General features: G+C 35.0%; 1 protein-coding gene across 2 annotated transcripts in view; it reads left to right on the forward strand.

Moving 5' to 3' along the window:
- The window catches only part of PREX2 (phosphatidylinositol-3,4,5-trisphosphate dependent Rac exchange factor 2), a 414,229-nt gene that overhangs the window by 104,301 nt on the left and 285,382 nt on the right, over positions 1 to 24,546 (forward strand). For both annotated transcript variants that reach the window (XM_069100083.1, XM_069100084.1), the window contains 2 exons: positions 2,067 to 2,168; positions 8,124 to 8,285. In XM_069100083.1, coding sequence (XP_068956184.1) covers positions 2,067 to 2,168; positions 8,124 to 8,285 — 264 coding nt within the window. The remainder of the gene's footprint in view (positions 1 to 2,066; positions 2,169 to 8,123; positions 8,286 to 24,546) is intronic.

Raw genomic sequence — 24,546 nt, forward strand, 5'->3', positions numbered from 1 at the left:
TGTGTGTGTGTGTGTGTGTGTGTGTGTGTGTGTGTGTGTGTGTGTGTGTGTGTGTGTATCTTCAGCACTTAGCACAGTGGCTAGCACATAGTAAGTACTTAAAAGATATCTGTTGATTTTGAAAACATTGGTAGACTTGAACTGAAGTAATTCCTCATAAAGTGTGATTGGTTACTCAGTGATGTTTACTGAAATTTTGAGACTCCTTTCATAGTGATTTGATTAACCAACTGAGAAATGAGAATGTGTAATGGATTTTCTGTTATCAGTTGGACTGGACTAGGTTTCAGGCCAAGTTTAATTATTATCATCTAATTATATTTAAACATTTTTACTGAAGGATGACAGTTTTAGATTGCCTTGCAATAAGGTATAACGTGAAGTAGTGACTTGGGATTTAAGCTGGAGTTTTATGTACAATTCTGTCATGATCTAGCAATATATCCAGTGCCCTCATCTGTAAAATTGGAATAATACCCACCATAAGAAGGCAGTGTGATGTAGTAAATAAAAATAGAGAACTGGCCTTAGAACCAGAAAGAACTGGGTTCAAGTCCTCCTTGTAATACATATTGACTGTGATTTGGAGCAAGTCACTCAGATCTTGTATCTCCAGTCAGCTCTCTTAGACAATTATTTGCAGAAAAATTGCTGACATACTGGTGGAGGGAAATTCCAATCCAGGAGTTCCTTATGCCAGATGTGTCAAACACACTGTGGGACCCAAAAAAATCTTTTGAGAGACTGTAGAGTTAGACCCAAACCAGGTTAAAATGAGTTCAAGAAATATTTAAGAAATAAAAATACAACACAACAACAACATAGATAAGGTAAATTTGTGGTTTTCTAAATCAATATGCACTCTAAAGGGTGTATGACAGCTAGGTGGTACAGTGGAGAGAATGCTGAACTGGGAGTCAGAAAGAAGAAAGCTTTGAGTCCTTCCTGAGAAGGACTAGCTGTGTGATCTTTCACAAGTCACTTAAGACCTTGGCTTCAGTTTCCACATCTGTAGAATGGATATAATAGGACCCATTTCAACAAGTTCTTGCAAGAATCCAAGAGATAACACATGTAAGGTATTTTATAAACCTTAAAGTATTATATAAATAGTAGCTATGCTAGCTATTACAATACCGCTCCCCCCACGAATTAGATGTTCTTTTTCCTTAAATGAACCATTGTGTGTATGTGTGTGTGTATTTAAAGATAATTGTTGTTTTTCAGTCATTTTTTAGTCTTACCTGACTCTTTATGACCCCATTTGGGGTTTTCTTGGCAGAGATATTGGAGTGGTTAGCTATTTCCTTCTCCAGCTTATTTTGCACATGAGGAAACTGAGGCAAAGTTAAGTGACTTTCCCAGTGTTACTTAGGTAGTAAAAGAATGAGGTTGGATTTGAACTCACTAAGATAAATCTTCCTGACTCTAGCCTCAGCACTCTATCCACTTTACTACCTGGCTGCCTCTGTTTAAGTCAGTAGCTCCAGCTAAACCTTTTATGTATTTTATTCATTCATGGCTACCTTGATCCAAATCTACACAAGTTGAGGTTGATAGAAACTTTCCCTTTTTTTTGTAGTATATATTGTTTTAGTCACTTAATTCATGGTTTACTCCATAACTTATGAGAAACTGTGTGCATAGAACACAATTTTATGCATGACCAGTGAATAAGATATTTGAACTTCAATCTAGGCTTGGCCAAGGAAATATTTGTTACACTAATTGTTTCACTGCTTTGGACTTCAGTTTCCCCATCTTTAAAGTCTAGGAGTTGAATTCAATGACCTCTAAGGTCCTTTCTTAACAAATTCTGTGATTGAAAAAAATCAATAAGTTCAGAATGTTTATGGTTGTGAGCAACATCTTAGCTCGTGTAAATAATATAAAGGACACCACCGTCTTTTCAAAAAATTGTTTGTGATTGAATGTGTTCTCTATAAAGAAAAAAACCCCACATTTCATCATATGTTTTCACAAGTTTTCCAGAGAATTTTATAGCAATGGAAAGTTTCATAGCCTCAGGATTTGGTAATTCAATTAATTACTTATTCTTATCCTAGAACTGTATGCTGCTTGGAGGAAGGAAGAACACGGATGTTCCATTGGAAGGATATTTAGTAACACCAATACAAAGAATTTGCAAGTATCCTCTCCTTTTGAAGGTATTTATATTTTTATTTCTTTAGATGATTTCCTTAGCTAGTCTATATTTTAATTCCACTCAGCAGAAGCAGGTCTACTCAGCCAGGCAAGGTACTACCATAGTTGATATAAAAAGGGTGTGCATTCAAGCATGTATAAACCCATAAATTCCAATAGGAATATATAATGAATGTAGGCTTTTTAGTCCCATACTTAGGAAGGAATCATCTTTTTTTTTTCCTTTTTGGAGGGCAGTTGGGGTTAAGTGACTTGCCCAAGGTCACACAACTAGTTTTTGTGTTAAGTGTCTCAATCTGGTTAGAAATCAGGTCCTCCTGACTCCCAGGGCCAGTGCTCTATTCACTGTGCCACCTAGCCATCCCATGGAATCATCTTTGAATATAGACATACCTTACTGAATGGACATTGCTTTAGATAAATTGGGACCTGGGAAAGAAGACCTTAGCTTAAAAAGGCCAAGGTCTCCCATTGCATGGTTATTGCCAGTCATCCTGACCTGTGTCTTGCCACTGGACTCCAATGATCACAGCTTTGTCTCATTTAAATCCAATTCACTTGCAAGTCAAGACTTCACCCTTCTGATGTCATTGGTTCTCCTTGAGAATGAAGGATGAACAGCAACCATGGAGATTTGGGGTTTGTTTCCAGATATATCATTAATGATACTTGTGGCTGCTGTGGAGGTATAAGATCAATGACACCTGCTAGCACAGGTTCTTTGATCTTTTTTTTTTAAAGGAAAGACAGCTTCAAAGGGGTTGAGAATCTTACTTTAATTAAACAATGCAGAAAGATCAGAAAGATAAACAACGTAGAAAGATATACACTCAAGAATGTTCCAATTGACAGGACTCCAACTGTCTTAACAGAGTAATATAACTAATTACATACATCATCAGATCAGAGAACACCAACATCAGGCTTCATAAAGCTGAGGGGCACCTTAACAGTAGCTACCTAGAGTCTCATCTAGGAAATCAAAAAGACCTCAGGTGAAACATTCTTCCCAAGAGTGAGTCCCAAAGCAAAATGCCAACCTCCCAGAATATATATAGTTTTCAAACAAAGATTCATCACCTGGTTGGCTCGGCAAAGCATGAGAGCCTACGTGCCTAGATGACTCTATGTGACTTGACACGGGATGTATCACAGCTGTGAATTGGGTCAGAGTTCAAAGGAGCAAAATGTCTGTTACTGGTAGGGTAAAATACCTCTGTTCCTTTAAACCTGGGAACAGGGCCTCTGTTCCAAGTTAAAAAGCAAACATGTGGTCACATAGGCCTATTAATGGGTAGGGAAGATCTTATATTCTATTAACCCTACACCAGGCCACCACAATAAAGTGAATATCACATTAAAGGGAGTCACATGAAACTTTTAGTTTCCTAGTGCATAAAAAAGTTATGTTTACACTATACTATAGTCTGTCTGTAGTTTCTCTGGATGTGGATATCCCTTTCCATCATGAGTCTTTTGGAGTTGTCTTATAACCTTGCATTGCTGAGGGGAGCCCTGTCTATCAAAGTTAGTCGTTAGAGATACAATGTGTCTGTAATTGTGTACAAAGTTCTCCTGGTTCTGCTCTCCTCACTCAGCATCAGTTTGTATAAGTCTCCAGGTTGTTATGAAGTCTGTCTGCTCCTTATTTCTTATAGCACAGTGGTATTTCATTACATTCATATACTACAACTTGTTTAGCCATTCCCCAATTGATGGGCATCCCCTTCATTTCCAATTCTTTGCCCCCACAAAAAGAGCTGCTATCAATATTTTTGCACACAATTATTTTTTTGAGAAAGTTTTTTTGCTATAGTTTAACTAGATATCAGGAAAATTACTTTTGTATTCCCAGTGCAATTTCTTCCCTGTATGTAGTAGGTATTTAATAATGCTTATTTAAGTGAATTGAATTGAACATCCTTATGGATAAATTGGAATAAAACATATCTTGACAAGTTTGAATGTTAGGATGATTAGCTACAGAAAAATTCTATAGGGGTCAATGTAAAGTCCTGCACTTTGATTCAAAATGTCAGCTTGTCAAGTAAAAGATAAAGATGCATGACTATGTAGAATTTTCTGTGAAAAAATATAGGGATTTTATTGTCCCTAAATCTCAATGTGAGTAAATAGTGTGACATGGCAGCCAAGTTAATACGATCTTAGTGCTAATATAGATATAATGTCCCAAGGCTAGAGAGATAACAATCCTTTTTTATTACAGATCAGACCACAGCTGGAATATTGCTTTGTTTGGGCAGCTATTTTAGGAAATAAATTGACAAATTGAAGCAGGCAATCAGGATTTTGAAGTGCATTGAGATAATCTTACATGATAAGAACTGGTTTAAGGAACTGGAGATATTTAGCTTGGAGAAGAGAAGAGTTAGGGGGAATTATGACAGCTAGCTTCAAGTATTTGAAGAGCTGTTACCTAGAAAAAAATAAGATTTCTAATACTTGATCTCAGAAGGCAGCACTAGGAACAGTGGGTGCACACTGAAGAGGTTGTTTTTTGACTCCACAAAAGGGAAAATTTCCTAATATGCAGAGCTATGTAAACCTTGAATGGACTGTTGTCAATGGAAAGTTGTAAGTTTCCCTTCAACTAGAGGTCTTTATGGGATGACCATTTCTTACTAATGTTGTAGAAGGGATTTTCAGTCTATAGGTTAGACTAAATGAACTTAATGTCCTATTAACTCAAAATTTTGTAATGAATAGTTTTGGACATGTTGAGTTAGAGGTGCTATTAGATTATTAAAATGGATTATTCAACAGGCAGTTGTAGACATAGAGCTAGAACTCCAATGAGATTTTCAATGAAGATAAAGATTTGGAAGCTATTCACTTTAAGTGGTAATTTAAGTCATGGTAGTGAATGAAATCATTAAGGGACTATGGAGAGAGAAGAAAAGAGGGACAATGAATGTTTAGCAAAATTAAAGAAATGAAGAATAAAACCTTGGTGTAGGTGGTCATGTTTTGGGTTTGAGAAGACACTGAGAAAAAGGATAAAAAGTAGGAGAAATAAGAGTATAGTATTTTTTTTAAATGGAAGAAAGGGGCATTGAACCGTAGGGTCAACAGTGTCATGGTTGTCACCTTCATAACTGGAGGACCAAAATGACATCACTATATTGGGGTCAATGTACAGTCCAACTGATTGTAACTAATCAGACCAGTATGAGCTCAGAAGGCTCTAGCACAGGTCAAGCACAAATTATACGAACATTTAGAATGGAGATGTCTCTAAATTTGCACATCTCAGGTTTCTTTTGTGCTTCTTCAATTTGAGTTTGCTCATAGAGTATGTAGCCTTCTTTGATTTCAAACCATGCTGAGCCTGTGTTTCCTATGCTGTGCAAGTGTTTCCTATGTCTCATAATTAATTTCAGGGTTCTTCAGAGATACTTTGAGAGTGCCCTTGTATCTCTTCTTCTGACTTTGTGTGAGTTTTCCATAAAATAGTGTTTGAGGCAAACGTACATTGGCATTTGAACAGCATGGTCAGCACAGAAGTTAAAGAAGACAGAAAAATTCATTAGATTTAGAAATATGAAGACAACTCAGTTAAGCAACTCTCTTAAAGGTTACTAGAGTTGAAGGAATGGAAGCCATTTTTCAAGTGATTAAGAAATGAGTGTGTGGTGAGGAGGTGGAAGCCATGACTATGAAATATTTTATCTTAATATTTGCCCAAAGATAGTATGATAAGTTGAGGGAATATTGCATGTTAGAGAAGATTTTTGCTATTGTTGTTTTCTTTCCTTTAGGGTCAGGGGAGACTTCCATGCATTTGTAGCTCACAAGTAAGGAACCGATAGAACCAATATGTACTCAAAAAGGAGGACATACCTGATGGGGAAAAAAACAATCTCAAAGGAAAGTGACATAAATGGGATCATTAGATCTTGGCAAAGTAGAAGATTGATTTTCACAAGAGCCATTGATTTTTTTTTGTCTTTTATATCAAAAGCAATCAAACATGTGAGTTTTCTTTGTAGAAGAGAAGTTTGATCAGAGCTTTTAGTCTTGGTGGAGAAGAGCATTATTCTTCTGCTTGTTCAGTGAACTGAAACAATACAACAAAAATATTTTAAAAATATAAACCAGAATAGTCCTTATTCACAGAGTGGAATTATTTTTTAATATATAATTTGTAGATTCCCCCATTGTTCCTGTATAAAGTGTGTCAGTCTTCTCCTTTAATGTCTTACTCATCTTGTAATTTTCTGAACTAAAGCATCCCTCCCTAGGTACCATTCCCCTTTATATTGTCTCTCTATTAGGATGTAAGCTCTCTGAGTACAGAGGCTGTCTTTGCTTTTTTCATATCTATCCCCAACACTTAGTAGCATTTAATAAATCATTTTTCATCCATCCATTCATTCAGTTGTTTATGCTATGATGGCATTCTGTATATAAACATGGTCCTAAAATCTTTTTGGTTACCTTTTACTTTTCTAGGAAAAACTGCATGGTTAAGTTGTAGAGCTAAAGAGATCTGCTGGCTTCATTTGTGGAAACATAAATTTTTGGGGTTGACAATTAGTGTATTTTTCATGGGAAGTAATTATATTCCTGGCAGAGGAATATGACTCCTCTGTTCTTCCAATTTTTTGCTGCCCTACATCAGACAAACTGCATATTCTTTCTTGGGTTACCCTTACAGTCCTTTCATTGAGTAGCATTTTGGACATAGTGGGCTCATTTTCCCACAAAGTATAGACCACGCTTGGCATACAAGACTTAGCACCTTCATATTCATCTCTGCCAAACTTACTAGGCCTGAGAATGGCCTGGTTAGCCTGAGATCGACTTTTATGGTATAACAATCTATTTTAACTTTTTAAAAATTATGTTGATAGTGATGTAATATGTTTTCCTCTGGTGTTAGCTTTTCAGAACAGAGTGTGAACGTCCTGAACAGAGGGTCAAAGTTGATGGCAGAATTTTGAACAATAACAGAACTTAAAAGAATGTGTTCTAAGAACTGCATATTTTCCCACTGTATGTTAGGGGGATTTTAATGCCTCTCTTTCTCTTTTTCAAAGAAAAATGTCTCATATGTGTCTTATAAAATTGTGTTAGTAATATAATGATAGCATCTGTAGTAAGAAAACAAATGACTAATTAAAAAACAATGTGGTCACAACTGTCTAGACAGTGGGTGAAGATATAATTTTGTCCCTTTAGAAAACAATGACAGAGCCTTTCATTTATTTAAATGATTAAAAATTACTCTAATTCTATTATTTTGAATAGCAAATTACAAACATAACATAACATAATTCCAGAGGAATCCTTGGATGTGGCTCATTCTTATGTAGTATATGTTTATGTGTATTCTAGAGACTTATAGACAAAAATACAAAGGACACCTATCACAGTTTTGAGTTATAATAAATGATTCAGCTGCATTTTAAGAAAAATAGGTTTGGGTTTTTTTTTTGCTTTGTTGTAGATGATAGTTTTTTTTTAACATTTTACAAAGTAAAATAATGTGTGACATTTAAAACATGTAGGCCTATTGGTCTATGACTTATTTAGCATTCTCTTTATAGATTATAGGGACATATCATTAGTATATCATTCAGTTGATTATTAACTACATACACTTACAAATTTAAATGTTACCTGAAAGACTCCTACTTGCCAAGTAAGATAATTGAAGGTCCCAAAAGGAGTGAGAACCTATATTAACTTTTGAAAATTAAATTAATGCTGATGCAGAGAAAAAAAGAAAGATGGAGAAAAAAACATGTATCAGGTTAACATTTATTCATACAGTGGAAAGTATTTTTCTCTTTTTCCTCAGGGAAAGCTGTGATATTATTCCATCTATGAAAATAGCTCTAATGATCTTTTCAGTTTCTGCTTCCTACTCGTTTTGAACCTGCTGTACTGAAGAACCTAAGATCAAAGAGTGATTTATTTTTGTGTATAAACAGGAGTTGCTGAAACGGACTCCAAGGAAACACAGTGACTATGCAGTCCTGATGGAAGCCCTCCAGGCCATGAAAGCTGTTTGTTCCAACATAAACGAGGCCAAGAGACAGATGGAAAAATTAGAAGTCTTGGAGGAATGGCAGTCTCATATTGAAGGCTGGGAGGTACAGTCATGATTCATAGCTAAGACCTGGATACTGAAGCCTAGTGGCAAGTTTAAAAGTAGTACAGTATGCTATACATCGTGTAGCACATTGAAATTTGGTGGCACCACTACTCTGTTTACTGTCCTAGGTAGGCATGGGGGAGGGGACTAGTAAAAAGGAAGTGATGGAAATATATCACATGGTTTCTGCTATTAAAGAGATTACATTCCTACTTAAGAACATATGATATGTATACAAAAAACATCTTTAAGACACATGATATTACTGTTCCTAGGCAATGTTATTGGGTTGCAGTTTCATCTGAAAAAGTCCTAGGTCTTTTTAATTGTCTTTATACTTCTCTTGGAGGCCTCGGTGTTGGTCCCCACCTAAGTGTGGCCATGGTCTATATCAGAATTTGTGTTTAGGTCTTCAGAAATTGCATGATTCTTAACCCCAATTCTATATTTTATTTCTCTTGCCCACACTCTGTGTGCAAAGGAATTTGTGATAAGAATGGGGTAAGGGGAAGGGAAACAAGTTTAACATCTTTCTAAGAGTTTTTGTTTTGAGACTTTCTAAATTAGGCAGTCCATCTAGGGTCCAGTTCATAGAAGAATTAAAGAACCTAGTTGCCTACATATACACCAAGGACCTCAGTTTCCTAATCTGCAAAATGAAGAGATTAGACTAAATAACCCCCAAGTTCTCTTCCAACTTCAACATCCTATGGTTTTCTGACTTATTTAAAGAAGGAAGATTTTTTAAAGTTTAGTACAAAATTTAGTATTTAATGTATGTTAGATGTTTCCAGTTATAATTACGGAAAGTCATAGTTGTCAAATAGGATAAAGATTGCCTCCATTTGGTTTAGTCTTGCAAGGAGGGTTATCTAAACTCTTGCCTTTAATTAGTTTGATTCACAACCAGCACAGAATTTGAAATTGTACAATACTTGCTTTTCAGTAAATGAGCCACTTTGCAATGTTAAATACTTGGTGAAAAAGTTTTTAAATGTGTTTTCAGCTAAGTGGTTGAATTTTTCTAAGAGTATTGTTTTTCCATGCAAGTTTTCATAGTTATCTGTAAATTACCCACAAGTGATAGCTTACCACTTAGTTATGTAATTAATGTCCACACATGTATAACCTGAGCGATTCATAGAGAACCATTAATGAAGACCACAGATTTAGTGGTGGAAGGAAACTTATAGATCATTTAGTCCATCCCCTTCATTTTATTGTTGAAGAAATTGTTACCGAGAGAGGTTAAGTTCCTTGCCCAAGGTTATATGGGCAGTAAAGTGGCAGAGTTAGGATTTGAACCCTAGCTCTTTCACTTCATATCTACCTTGTTTTCTACTATGCCATTCTTCTTCTTTTGGCTATCTCTACCCTTTTGAGATCTTTTTTGAGGGAAGGTGATTTATCTCATCTATCTGTGCTTTTCTGTTGCAAGTACCAGTAGTGGCTTCATAGTTCAGCGTTGACTAGGCCATGCCAATTAAAATAATTGTGTGTTTCACAGTTGATTCTTGAAAATAATTCCCTTCCTCATAAGATATTGCCTTGCTGGGATGATAAAAATGGGATGTTTGCCTTTGCAGTATTTAAGACTTGAAAATTGTAATAAAATTTTAATTTCTTTCAAATTGCAGAATTTGTCAGTCTACCAAGAATTATACTAAAACAACAAAAACCCAACATTTTGAATACTTTGGAGAGCTAAAATCTTTAAGTTTTTTTCCCCTTTTTCCATATGACAAAAGTTATGCCTTTTAAAATAGCCTACCTTCCAAAATTTAGCTCTCCTATAAAAATTAAATTTCCTTCACAGAAAGGAGAATAATATGCTTTCTATGACATGCAATGTTATTTTAAGTGCAGAGAAAGTATGGAGAAGAATAATAACTTCTATTTAGATAGAACTTATTGTTAGAAAGTGCTTTAATGCTATATTGCCTCATGTGATCCTTAGGAAAAATCATTGAAATAAATATCCAAAGTATTGTGAGCCTCATTTTACAGAAGGGGGTTTTGAAATTCAGAGAAGTTAGCAGTGAACTGGTCAGTCACACAGCCAGTAAATGACAGAAATTAGAAATGACCTAGGTCTTCTGACTCAAATACCAGTACTCATTCTATGGCACTTTGCTATATAACCCAATAAAGTTTAGAGGAGACTTAAAACTTATGGGTATGGATTCAAGGTTGCTATTATCATGCTTTCTTGATGAAGGAAGAGATTCTGGTTTTTCTGTTTAATCCATATTTATCCACCAACCATTGGAAAATTAAAAATGGAATGATTTTACTTTAATATGATTTTAGATCTGTTATGAGGAACTTCAGAACCTTTGCTCTTAAAATGAGGAAATTACACTGTATGTTCCCTTTTCCCTTCTAGCTCAAGATCTATGGTCATATAATCCTCTTCTTTCATCCTATCCTATTTTGTTTTCTCTTTGCTTAATCTTCCTTCTTTATTTTCATCATGGAGTCTACCTTTGATAGAAGCACCCCTTCCAATATACTTTAGGGGTCCTTACATTCACTGGATATGAGAGCACCAGGGCTGCAATAACCCCATCTCTTAAATATTATTATAAGACATGGAAATGAAGACAAATATGATGGATTTGGTTGTTTTTTTTACTTTTCTTATGTTTCTCATCATTGGAACATTTATGAGTCAAATGCTCTGCTCACCTCCGGTATATTTTTGTGGGAATGACATGCCTGTCTCTTTTTTGGAAAGTCCTTAAGTTTTTACTGCTTTTTAGGCTAATTTTTTCAGAATTTCACTTTGGTCATACATCTCAATCTGTTTAGCTTTTCAAGATACATTCCATTATTTTTTCACTCTTTTCATAGATCTTCTCAATCTTTTCATTTTTATTCATCAATGCACAACAACCACAAAAAGCCCCAGTTATCCTGGTCTCTTTTAATAGAATTTCCTCCATAATTGAAAGTATTTTTTTTTTCTGCCTGGAGTGCTTGCATTATGTGTTGTTTGGCATTGAAATCAGGATATTTAACCATTTAATGACTTGGAACTTTATTTTATTAATTTATTGAATATATTTCATTAAATGTTTTCAATTACATGTAAGAAAAATTTAACATTCATTTAAAATTTTTTTGAGTTCCAAGTTTCCATACAACTCTTTGCTCTCTTTGAGAAAGCAAACAATTTAATATTAATTTTACATGTGAAGTCATGTAAAGCATTTCCCATATTATCCACATTGCAAAAGAAAACACACACAGAAAATAAGAAAGATAAAGTTGAAAAAGTACGCTTAAATCTGTATTCAGAACTAATCAGTTCTCTCTGCTGTGGTGGATAGCATTTTTCATCATGAGCACTTTGGAATTGTTTTGGATCATTCTGATCAGAGAAGCTAAATCTTTCACAGCAGGTCTTTATACAATATTGCTATTATTGTGTACAGTGTTCACCTGGCTCTGCTCCCTTCACTTTGCATCAGTTCATTGCACTTTTCAAAGATTTAAGTTAAACCATTCTACTCATCATTTCTTATGTGACAACAGTATTCCATCATAATCATATATACTACATCTTGTTCAATAATTCCCTAATTGATGGACATCCCCTTGATTTCCAATTCTTTGCCACCACAAAAGAGCACTTATAGATATTTTTGTAGAGATAGGTTTTTTTCCCCCATTTCTTTAATCCCTTTGGGATATAGACACAGCAGTAGTATTACAGGGTCAAAACATACATACAATTTTGTAGCTTTTTTGTCACAGTAATAAATGAACAATTCTAATTGTTCTCTAGATTGGTTGGACTAGTTCATAGCTCTACCCCATTAGAGTCCCAATTTTTCCACATCCCACCCAGGCTTCATTTTCTTTTCTGTCATGTTAGCAAATCTGATAAGTGTGAGGTGGTACCTCAGTTGTTTTAATTTGCATTTCTATAATAAGTAGTTATTTAGACCATTTTAAAATGTGACCATTGATAGCTTTGATTTTTTATTCTTAAAACTGTCTGTTTATTGTATTTGATCAATTATCAACTGGAGAATGACATATTTTTTTTCATAAATTTGACTCAGTCCTCTATATATTTTAGAGAGGAGGAATTTATTAGAGAGACTTTGTATAATTTTTTTCCTGTTTTCCTTCTAATTTTGGCTATATTAGTTTTTGTTTGTACAAAAACTTTTTAATATCATGTAATCAAAATGATCTATTTTACTTCCTGTGATATTCTCAATCTTGCTTGGTCATAAATTCTTTCATTATCTGTAGATCTGGCAGCTACATTTTTCTGTGCTCCCCAAATTTACTTATCGCCCTTTATGTTTAAGTCATTTTTTCATTTTAACTTCATCTTGGTATATGATATGAGATATTGACCTATGCCTGATTTCTTCCAAATTGCTTTCTAGTTTTCCTAGTAATTTTCATCAAATGTTGAGTTGTTACCCCCAAAGCTTGGAACTTTAGGTTTATCAAACCCTAAATTAATATGGTCATTTATTACTGTGTGTTGTATACTGTTTTGCCTCCCTATTTCTTAGCCAGTACAAGATTGTTTTGATGACTACCATTTTATAATATAATTTGAAATGTGGTACTTCTAGGCTCCCTTCCTTCATATTAATCAAAGACTTTTACTGTATCAGTTGATATAATCATATAATTTTTGTTGTTATTGTTATGGTCAATTATACTGATAGTTTTCCTAATGTTAAACAAGTCCTCATTGTTGGTATAAATCCCACCTGGTCATCGTGTATGATCTTGGTGATATATTGTTGTTACCTCCTTGCTAGTATTTCATTCATTCATTTATTAATTTGTTTATTTATTTATTGCATTGATATTCATTAAAGAAATTGGTCTATATATTTCTTTCTCTGTTTTTGTTCTTCCTGGTTTGGGTATCAGAGCCATATTTGTGTCATAAAAGAAATTTGGTAAGACCCCTTACCTATTTTTTTCAAATAGTTTTGGAATGAATTGTTTCTTAAATGTTTGGTAGAATTTACTTGTAAATCCTTCTGGTTCTGTGTATTTTTCTTAGGGATCTTGTTTATGACTTTTTAATTTTTTTCCCCTAAGATACAGCTATTTAATTTAAACATTTCATCTTCTGTGTATCTGGGCAGTTTATTTTTGTAAATATTCATTAATTTTACTTAGATTGTTAGATTTACTGCTATATAATTGGGTAAAATATCACCTCATAATTGTTATAATTCATCTTTGTTGGTGGTTAATTCATCTTTTTTCATATCTTATATTGGTAATTTGGTTATTATTTCTTTTTTTAAAAATCAAATTAACTGATAGTTTATTATATTGACTTTAAAAAAATGAAACCAGCTCCTTGTGGTGTTTAATTGGGAATTTTAAATTTGTTCTTTTTCTAAATTTTTTTTTACTTGCATGCCCAATTCATTGATCTGCTCTTTCTCTTTTAGTGATGTATGCATTTAGAGATATAATTTTTCCCCTAATATTGCTTTGGCTGCATTCCACAAATTTTGATATGTTATATCACTGTTCTCTCTAATGAAATTATTGGTTGTTTCTATGATTCCTTCTTTGACCCACTTACTCATTGTTCAGGAGTAGATTATTTAGTTTCAAATTAATTTTTGATCTATGCTTCCCTAGACCCTTTTAAATGTAATTTTTAGTGCATTTTGGTCTAATCAGGATGCACTTAATATTTCTGTTTTTCTGATCGTGTCTTGAGGTTTTTATACTCTAGTACATGGTGCATTTTTTGTAGGTTGCATTTGCAGCTGGAAAAAAGGTATGCTCCTTTTTATTTCCATTCAGTTTTCTCCAGAGGTCTCTTACAGCTAACTTTTCTAAAATTCTATTCATCTCCTTGACTTTTTTATTATTTATTTTATGGTTAGATTTCTATAGCTCTGAGTGGGGAAAGTTGAGCTCTCCCACTAGTATAGTTTTACTCTCCATTTCCTCCTGTAATTCATTTAACTTTTCCTTTGAGAATTTGGATGCTGTGTCTTTTGGTGCATATGTACTTAGTATTGACATTACTTCATTGTCTATAGTGCCTTTTAGGAAGATATATTTTCCCTGTTTATCCCTTTTATTTATATTTATTTTTGCTTTTGCTTTGTCTGAGATTGTGGTTGCTACCCTTGCCTTTCTTTTGTCAGCTGATGCAGAATAGATTCTGCTCCAGATTTTTATTTTGACTCTGTGTGTGTTTCTTTGCTTCAGGTGTGTTTCTTGTAAAGAACATATTGTTGGATTCTGGTTCTTAATGCATTCTTCTCTCCACTTCTATTTTATGAGTTAATTTATTGCATTCACATTTACAGTTATGATCACAAAGTGTACATTTCTCTTGATCCTATTTTCTTCTTTTTATAATTATCTCTTTTTTTAACTTGTCCTTTTTCTAAAGTCTGTTTTGCTTCTGACCATTGCATCTTTTTATCTGCTCTCCCTTTTATTACCTCCCTTTGTCCTATCTCACTCCCCTCATACTTCCCAGTTTTATATACACAGGCATATATGTATATATTTTATACATACATACATATAGATATATATTTACTTTTTGAACTAATTTAGATGTGATTGATGTTCTCTCCTTCCTCATTTTCCTCTTCGCTATAAAAGTTCTTCCTTGTGAGCTTCTTTTATATGAGATAACTTCTCTCATTCTTTTCCTCCCTTAACTCCTCTCAGAGCATCCCTCTTTCTTGTCTACACATTTTTTAATGTCATCTCAACAAAATTACTCCCACATCCTGTACATAGAATCTTGCTAACTGTTGTAATAATGATAAAGTTCTTGGAAGATACTTGCATCATATTTCCATTTAGAAAAGTAAAGAATTTAACCTTATTTTTTCATGTTTACCTTTTTATGCTTCTCTTTAGTCTCATCTTTGAAAATCAAATTTCCTATTCATCTCTGGCTTTTTTTTTTATCAGAAATGACTGAAAATTCTTTATTTCATTAAATATCCATTTTTTTTTCCTTTGAAGGATTTTACTCAGCTTTGCTGGGTAGGTTACTTTTGGTTGTAAATCCAGCTTTTTGTTTTCTACAATATCATATTCCAGGTCATTTGCTTCTTTAATATGGTAGCTGCTAATACTGATGTGATTCTTACTGTGCCTCCATGGCATTTGAATGTTTTTCTTTCTGGCTGCTTGAACTATTTTCTCTTTGACCTAGGAGTTCTTGAACTTGACCATAATATCCCTGGGAATTTTCATTTTACCACTTTAGGTGATGATCAGTTGATTCTTTCAATTTCTGTTTTACCCTCTGGTTCTAGGATATTGGGACAGTCTTACTTTCAGGTAGTTCAATAATTCTTAGATTATCTCTTCTCAAGTTATTTTCTAGAAGGTTTTTTTAATGATAAGGCAATTCACATTTTCTTTTACTGTTTTTGTTTTATTGTTTCTTCATGTCTGATGGAGTCGTTAACTTCCACTTGCCCAATTTTAAGTTTTAAAGAATTATTTTTTTTGTTAGTGAACTTTTGTATTTTTTTTCTTTTCCACTTGGCCAGTTCTGGTTTTTAAGGAGTTATTTTCATCATTGAATTTTTGTATTTTTTTTCTATTTGACCAGTTTTGTTTTTAATAAAGAGTTATTTTCCTCAGCATTTTTTTATGACTTATTCCCAAGGTGTTGTCTTTTCATAATTTTCTTCCTTTGATCTCATTTCTTTACTTAATTTTTTTCTATAATCACTCTTATTTGATTTGAAAAAAAAAATCATTTTTAACATCTTCCAGGAATCCTGGTTGGAGGACACATGTTGCCTCTAGGCTTGTAGGTTCCCTACACCTTGTGTAGGCAATGGATTTGTCCAACAGTGTCTACTCTTGTGTTCAGTGCTAGTTCCAGAGTGCCCTGCCATCTCTTTCTTACCAATTGCCAGGTCCCCTCACTGTCTCTGGCTTAAGACCTGAAGCTTCTGCTGCTTCTGTTCCCACCACCTAGTCCCACCACTGGTATTTCATCCATTTTGGCTCTGGCTGAGCCTTGACTCTATTTCCAATGTCCTAAGTTGTCTTGGGCTGGAAGAATATCTCACTGTGACCTTTTGCTGGCTCTTCCATATCAGAATTTGATTTGAGGTATTATTTTAAAGTTTGGAGTTGAATTTGGGGAGAACTCAGCTGAATGCCATTTCTACTCTGCCATTTTGTTTCTGCCCCCAGAAGTCTAAGATGGCATAGAATATTATGTATGGTTTTTGATATTTTTTTCTGTTATCTTAATTAATCACAGCATTTCTAACTTTTAAAAACTTCTGTACAATTTTCATGTATTATTTACTGCAGTATATAACAAACTTTTAAAACCATTTTTTTTGGGATAAATATAAATTCATGAGTTCTTTTATATGTGTCTTTCCTTTTCTTTTCCTTCAAATTTTTCTCCACCTCTCTAATTTCTTCTTTTTTTGTTTGTTTGCTTTTTGGAGTGCAGTTAGGGTTAAGTGATATGCCCAAAGTCACATGGCTAGTAATTGTGTCAAGTGTCTGAGCCGGATTTGAACTCAGGTCCTCCTGACTCCAGGAATGGTGCTCTATTCTCTGCGCCACCTAGCTGCCCCACCTCTCTACTTTCTTAATTCCATATCTATCATTCATTATTTTTCAGAGCTTCTCATACTTTAGGCAAGTTACTCACCCTCATTGGTCCTCACTTTCTTCATTTGTAAAATGAAGGGGCTGACATAGTTGGTCATCAAGGTCTCTTGCAGTTTGTGATTACGATCCCTTCAATTTGTTTCACTTATTGTAATATATTTTTTAAAATGATAGCTATTTTATTTCTAACAATCCCTTTTGCATTACATCTCCTAAAGAGCCATGCTATATAGCAGAGAATTTTTAAAAAGAGGGAGCAAGTTTAGATAAATTAGTCAACACATCAACCGAATCTGAGAATATATGAAGTACTTCACATACATAGTTGCCACATCTTTGAAGAAGAGAGAGTTGCATTCTCTTAGTTCTTACTTGGGGGTCCAGCATGGTGATTATAATTATTTGACATTTAGTTTGATTATTTTTATAATTTCTATTTTTATTCTCATAGTAATTATACTTTCTTCATGGTTCACTTTGTATCATTTTATAAATTTTTTTGTATTTTTCTCTGTATTTATATTCATCCTTTCTTATGGCACCATAATAGTCTGTACCATAATTTATTTAGTTGTCTTCCTGTCAATTAGTATCTACTTTATTTTCAGTTTTTTGCTACTTTAAATTTTTTTTGTATATGTAATATCTTTCTTGGTCTTTAAGCTATGTAGGGTATATGCTTAGCAGTGGGATCCCTGGATCAAGGGGAATGGATATTTAAATTCCTTTTTTTAGTGTACTTTCAAATCACTTTCCTGTGTTGTTAGACTGTTCAGAGCTCTACCAGTAGTTTATTAGTGTGTTTGTCTTGCCAGAGCCCCTCCAACATTTGTAATTTATGAATATCTTCCCCTGCGATGACTTTTTTTAAACTTTAGATAGACTACATATGTCTCATTTCATTTGAGCTGAGGAACTAGTCCAGCCTGATCCAGGCCTTGTCTATTTTATCTGGTATAAATCCAACTTGATCATACTTGATTTTAAAATATGCTGTAGTTCTTATTATGTTTTTGCCAGAATTTTAGTTAAGGATTTCACTACCTTGGAGAGAGCCTCTGTCATGCATCAAGTTGTTTTCTCTCTTGTTAATCATATTTCTTCTTTGAGAGTTATGACTTCCATCCTAGCATCTTTTAAATGGTTCATTTATCTTTTCATCCATTCAGCTATTTCTTACTGTTGTTACATTATCCCTAAGGGATCTACATAGTTTATTATCTTGCATCCTGTTTAAATTTAGGGTTTTTGGTTCACTTTGCTTTAAAGTATAATTCTTTTTCACTGTTTTTTTTTTTTTTAAGAATCTGTGAGCACTTTTCTCTTTGTATAAGAGGTGGATTTGCTTGCTAATTATATTTATGCCTAATATTTCTCAGCCTTTTGAAATCTTTTAACTTTTTCCATTCAATTCCCAATAATTTGGTGGCTAGATAGGTAGGTCTAGATAGGAAGCTGTGTGGCATAGTAGATTGGGCACTGGGCATGAAGTCAGGAAGATCTGAGTTCACATACTTCCTGAGATACTTAATAACTATGTATACCTTGGAAAGTCACTTAACCTTTCTCAGCCTCAGATTCCTCACTATAAAAGGGATTTAATAGTAGCTCTTACCTCGCAGGGCTATTGAAAGAGTCATGCAAAATGTTTTATAAACCTGGTCCTGATATGAAGATTGGAGTACTGGAAGGGACTTTAGAGGTCACTGGGTCTAATCCTTTGATATTATATATGAGGGAATCAAAGCCTAGAGAGGGGAACTGATTTGTTTAAGGTCATACAGGCAGTAGGATGTAGAGTCAAGATACCCATGGAATCATTTAACTAAAAATTCTTTTATTTCCACTGTACAATGGCGTATTGATGTATCCAATTAGAGTTTTTGTTATGGCAGATTGCTGCTTCTATTTCCTCTTATGAATTAAGCTGAGGCCACCTAGCTAAAAGCTCTCTTCCGCTGTTTTCTTTGATGACCTTAGCTCCACTACTTTCTCTGGGCCCCTTTCATACTGGAACTTTGCTTTTGCTTTGAATTAGATTGCAACTCTGACTGGCAGAGCTCATGCATCTAATAAGAAAGCACCAAATTAAGGATTCTCTTTTAATCATTCTCTTTGTGATACTCAGGCTCACTTATCTTTATTGAAGACATATCTCTTATAAATGCCCCTTCTGAGAAGCATCTCAGTTTTCAGGTACATGGAGGAAGTGGTCAATGGGAGGGACTACCTCTGTAATAAAAAATGTTTTTTGTTTTTTTCAGAGAGAGTGACAAATATTACACCAACTCTGATAATCTTCCTAATTGTGGGTGTCACTTGCCCAGGGGAGTGATCTCTAATAGTCCAAAAGACTGAAAAAACATCCTAAATGCTTTGCATTTTACTACTTTTCAATATCTTGGTGAGATTATTCAAATCTATGTAGGCTTTTCCTAGTACTATGTACTTGCTCTTCTATGAGTAGGGATTGTGCCTTCAACATCTCTTAAAGCACATATGTCCTGAGGTCTGCCTACAGTTTACCTAAAATGGGTGGAGAATTTCAATTCAACAAACATTTATTAAGTATTGTTATGTATAAACTAGGTAGTAGGGATGGGTGCCTCCACAAAAATGTGGCCTCTAGCTTCTTAAAAGTGTTCTACCAGGAGATAGAGCTACAATCATATAAATACAGCTTGCATTCAGAGCTCAGAATCCTTGCTCAACCTAAGTACGGACATGTTTGGATTTGAGTTTTGTAGAATATATGTTCCAGTATGTCCACATGGTATTGTGGACCTTAAATTACTAACTCTTAAAGGACAGAGACTGTGCCTGTTATTTATCCTTGGGCCATGCTCAGCACAGTGCCATATTGCAGAAAGGCACTTGATAAATTCCTTAGATGAAGTTACTCTTAGTATCCATCTTACAGGAACAGTTAGGCATAGGAAATTGGACTTTATTCATCATTTACATACTGCTAATGTTAGAAATTTCCCTCAGAGACTATTTCCAAATTATTCTGTACATGACTTGTTTGTACAGAGTTGTTTGCATGTTGTCTCTCTCATTAGACTGAAAACTCACTGAGAAAACAGGGACTGCCTTGCTTTGTGCCCCCAGGATTTAGCAGAGTACCAGGATTATAGTACATATTTAATAACTGTTAATTACTTTGTTTTTATGAATTTAACTTTTTAAATACGTACCTAGTTATACAACTTATTTTAGTATTGGGAGAGTCCCACTTGTCATTGTCGGGCAATAGTTCAGTAGTGATTCAAGATGGACTTACGTTAACTGCCGACTCATCAGACATATCTATCTATCTATCTATCTATCTATCTATCTATCTATCTATCTATCTATCTATCTATTTATCCATCCATCCATCTCTATACATGTTTAGATATGTGTTTATTATATATATGCTATATTATATATGTGTGTTCATGTGTGTATCTCTGAACTTGCTTTCTGATCATGCAGATCCTCAGTAATATAAATAATATATTTTATGTCAGTTCTCTAGTATAAATCATTATTAACAACAGGCCTGAGCTCCCTCTTGCCCACTTTGTGTCTTTTTGTTGTCCTCTGGGTCATTTGCAGTTTTGATTATTTCTAAGGCTGTGGTACTCCATAATTCACAATAATATGGTGTCACAGGAGAATATTGGTGTTTTAAAGATAAGGTTTTGTGTAGAGGAGTAGCTTGGGAGAATTGAAAGCATTGCCCAGTTTCTCTAATGTGATCTAGTCCTACCTCCAACTCTATTTAATTTAATTTCAGCCCAGCTTATTGTTTATGTCACAGTGTCTCTCTAAGATCTGGGTATAGATGGATCAATAGAGCATTTAACTGCTTACTTTGGGCCAGGTCTGGTGCTAAGCACTATGGATACAAATCCAACCAAGGATGACAATTCTGGCCCACAAGGAGCTTACCTTTTAATGCAGGAGAAAAGAAATAAAGGGGAACTCTAAATTGGGAGGGAGAGAAAGTCTACTTTGACAGAGGCTGTCCTTTGTGAAGTGAGGTAAAGGCCTGGTTTTCGGTAAGATAAAGCCCAGGCTCAAGTAGCAGAACTCAGGGTTGTTTCAGTGGTGGAGTTCAAAGGCTCCTGTCCTTGGAGTTTTAGATTGAAGCAGGACTAGACTCAGCATGATATGGATCTGGTATCACAGAACTGAGAACTAGACTTGGGCAAGATAAGATGAAAACTCCCCTGTTGGAAGATGATGGTTACTGAGGAGGCAACATAGTTCGGAATTGGTGACTAGGGATGGACTCAGCTACCTGGCTCTGCTTGTTCAATTTTTTTATCCAAAGAAACACTCATACTAACTATAATAAAGAAAAAGAAAAAAAATCGTTGCTATTTTGGTATACAGACTCATTAGTACCACTTTGCATTTCCTGTATCTTATCAATCTCTCTTGTACTAATTGCCACAGTTTAAAAGGAAGAAGACAGAATATCCTGCCATTGTGTGATTTATAATCTTACCAATCTTACAGGGTGCACAAATGAGGGAGAAACAAATTACAAAGTAGCATGAGCAATAATAAGATAATTATAAGTAGGAACTATAGAATTATTGATTGATGAGTTCCCATTCCATATTGAACCAAATGGAACAACCTAATTCTGGCATTCTGGGCCTTTCACTATATATAAATGGAAATTCTTGTCACCCATCACTTAACCTCTTTAGGTCTCAAATTTCTTCAGCAGGAGAAAGAGGGAACTTCTGAATTCTCCTCAAGCTCTAAATCTATGATTCTCCTTGAGATTTCTATCCATTAGTCAGTCAGTCAATAAACACTTATTTACTACTTGCTAGATATCATGCTAAGTGTTGGGAATACAAAGAAAGGTGACAATCTCTGCCTTCTAGGAGCTTACAATTTAATGAGAAAGAAAACTTGCAAAAACTATGTGAAAGCAAGCCATATACAGGAAATAGTCAATAGAGGTGAGACACTATAGTTAAGAGGGATTGGAAAAGGTTTCCTATAGAAAGTGGAAATTTTGTTGAGACTTCAAGGAAGCCAGAGAAGCCACATGCATTCCATGCATAAGAGGCAGTCAGTGAAAATGCCTGGAGTTAGGAGATAAAATGTCTTGTCTGAGGAAGAGTGAGGACAGTGTCACAAGATCACAGAATATGTAGAGGGCTAGAAGGTATAAGACTGGAAAGGAAAGGGGGAGGCAGGTTATGAATTGCTTTGAATGCCAAGGATCTTATTTTTTTTTTTTTAAGCAAACGGGGTTAAGTAACTTGCTCAAGGTTACAAGGCCAGTTATTTCTGGGTGTGGTGCTGAGTGTCTGAGCCCAGGATTCGATCTCCAGGTCGTCCCAACACTGGAGCCGGTGCTCTTACTCGCTGAGCCACCTGGCCGCCCCTAAGCAATTGGGGTTAAGTAACTTGCTCAAGGTTACACGGCCAGGTGTTTCTGGGTGGGTGCTAAGTGTCTGAGCCCGGGATTCGATCTCCAGGTCTTCTCAACACTGGAGCCGGTGCTCTTACTTGCTGTGCTACCTGGCCGCCCCAGGATCTTATTTTTTTATTCTGAAAATGATAGGGAAACTCTGGAGTTTATTGAGTGGGGGACATGTGGTACAGAAAGGTGACATGGTCAGACCAGAACTTTGGGAAAATCAGTCTGACAGCTAAGTGGGGGTGGACTAGGATGGAGAAAGATTTATAGCAAAGATACCAGCTAGAAACCCTTTGCAATAGTTTAGGCATGATATGATATGGACCTGCAACAAAGTGGTAGAAGTGACAGAGGAAAGAAGGGGAAGTATACAAGAGATGTTCAAGCAAAATCAACAGACCATGGCTATATATTGGATATGGCAGATGAGAGGGAGTGAGGAGTTAATGATGCCATATAGGTTTCCATCATAAGTGATTGATAGGAGAATGCTGGTGCTTTCAACAGTGAGTTCAGTTTTGAATATGTTGAATTTAAGATGTCTACAGAACATCCAGTTCAAGATTTCTAATGAGCAGAGAGGTTAGGGCTGGACAGTTGTCAGCATAGAGATGATAATTGAAACCATGAAAGGTTTAAAAAAAACAACTAATGAGATCACCAAGTGGAATAGGATAAAGGGAGAGGAGAAGATGGCCCAGGGTAAAGCCTGATGGCACAGGGACTCTTGGCAAGAGTGACTTGGATGAATATCCATCTGAGAAAACCAAAAAGGAGTGGTCAGGTAGATAGAAAGAGAACTTGGAGACAGAATTGTCATGAAAACCCAGAGGTAAGAGAGTATCAAGAAGAGGGATCGCCAGTGTCAATGCTACAGAGAAGTCAAGAAGGATGAGGATTGAGAAGAGGATATTAGATTTGGCAATTAAGAGATGATTTGTAATTTTGGAGAGAAAATTTCAGTTGAATGATAAGGTTGGAAACCAGTCTATAAAGAGTTAAGCAAAGAGTAAGGGGGGGGGGGTGGCTAGGTGGTACAGTGAATAGAGCACCGGCCCTGGAGTCAAGAGAACCTGGGTTCGCATCTGGCTTCAGACACTTAACACAAAAACTAGCTGTGTGACCTTGGACAAGTCACTTAATCTCAATTGCCCTCTAAAAAGTAAAAATAAAGAGTAATAGGTATAAAAAAAGAAGTTTAAAAGTGCCCATAAAATTGGCATAATAATTTCTTGCCTTCCTGAATTTAGAAGACTGGGCCAAATAATCTCTTTATGTACTTTACAGTTTAGAGATTTGTGATTGGATATAGGAGTTAAAAACAAAGAAGAAAATAAATTGATGAATATATGCAGGTTTTTATTGCTGTAGTTTTTTGAAATGTATTTTCCTACCAAGGAGATAAGTACTTGTGTGACAGTGATTATCCAACTTGATTGTTGACAACTTAGAGTGAATTATCTACTTAGAGAGAATTACTATGCTCCAAGAGAAAAATTGTAAGACTTGTTCAGTCATTCTTCAATTGATGGACATCTCAGTTTTCAATTTTTTGCCAGCCAAAAAAAGAACCACTATAAACATTTTTGTACATATTGATCCTTTGAACAGGGCCTTTCTTTTTATCTTCATCATTTAAGATGTCTAGCATATAGGTACATATTAAATGCTTGTTAACTGATTGTCTGAGAAACAAACACTGCCGCCCCAACACTGCAGAGCCATATTCCCTCTCCCTATAACCATCCACTTCAGTCTCTGGGAAGGGAAGGGGTATTAGGTTCACAGCATAGCTTACTTCTGTAATGTCATGCATGAGCAGCTTTCCAGAATAATGCTACTGTGAACAGCTTTTGAGGTTCTGATTACACAGTATACTGAACACTCTATTTTTTCAGTAACAAATCAAAGCAAAACATTCACAGAAAATCAAGGTACAGCATTCACAATATTACAGCTTATCACAGAAAATCACAATATAGTATTCACAACAGCTTATAATTAAAATGGCCACATAGTTTTCACCAAAGTGGTCACATTATTTAGAACAAAGAACTCAAAGTACAATAGTCAAAGTCTTCCACTCATGGGGCACACTTAAGTTAATTCAATCAGTCACTTATCAATAGATTACTAAGTACCATTAATACACAAACCCTCCACCCCTAGGTCACTAGTAAACTACAATTTCATCATT

The sequence above is a fragment of the Petaurus breviceps genome, unplaced genomic scaffold, assembly GCF_028583685.1.
Source record: "Petaurus breviceps papuanus isolate PSGF00001 unplaced genomic scaffold, PetGlider_PUasm1.0 38, whole genome shotgun sequence".
Taxonomy (NCBI): Eukaryota; Metazoa; Chordata; class Mammalia; order Diprotodontia; family Petauridae; genus Petaurus; species Petaurus breviceps.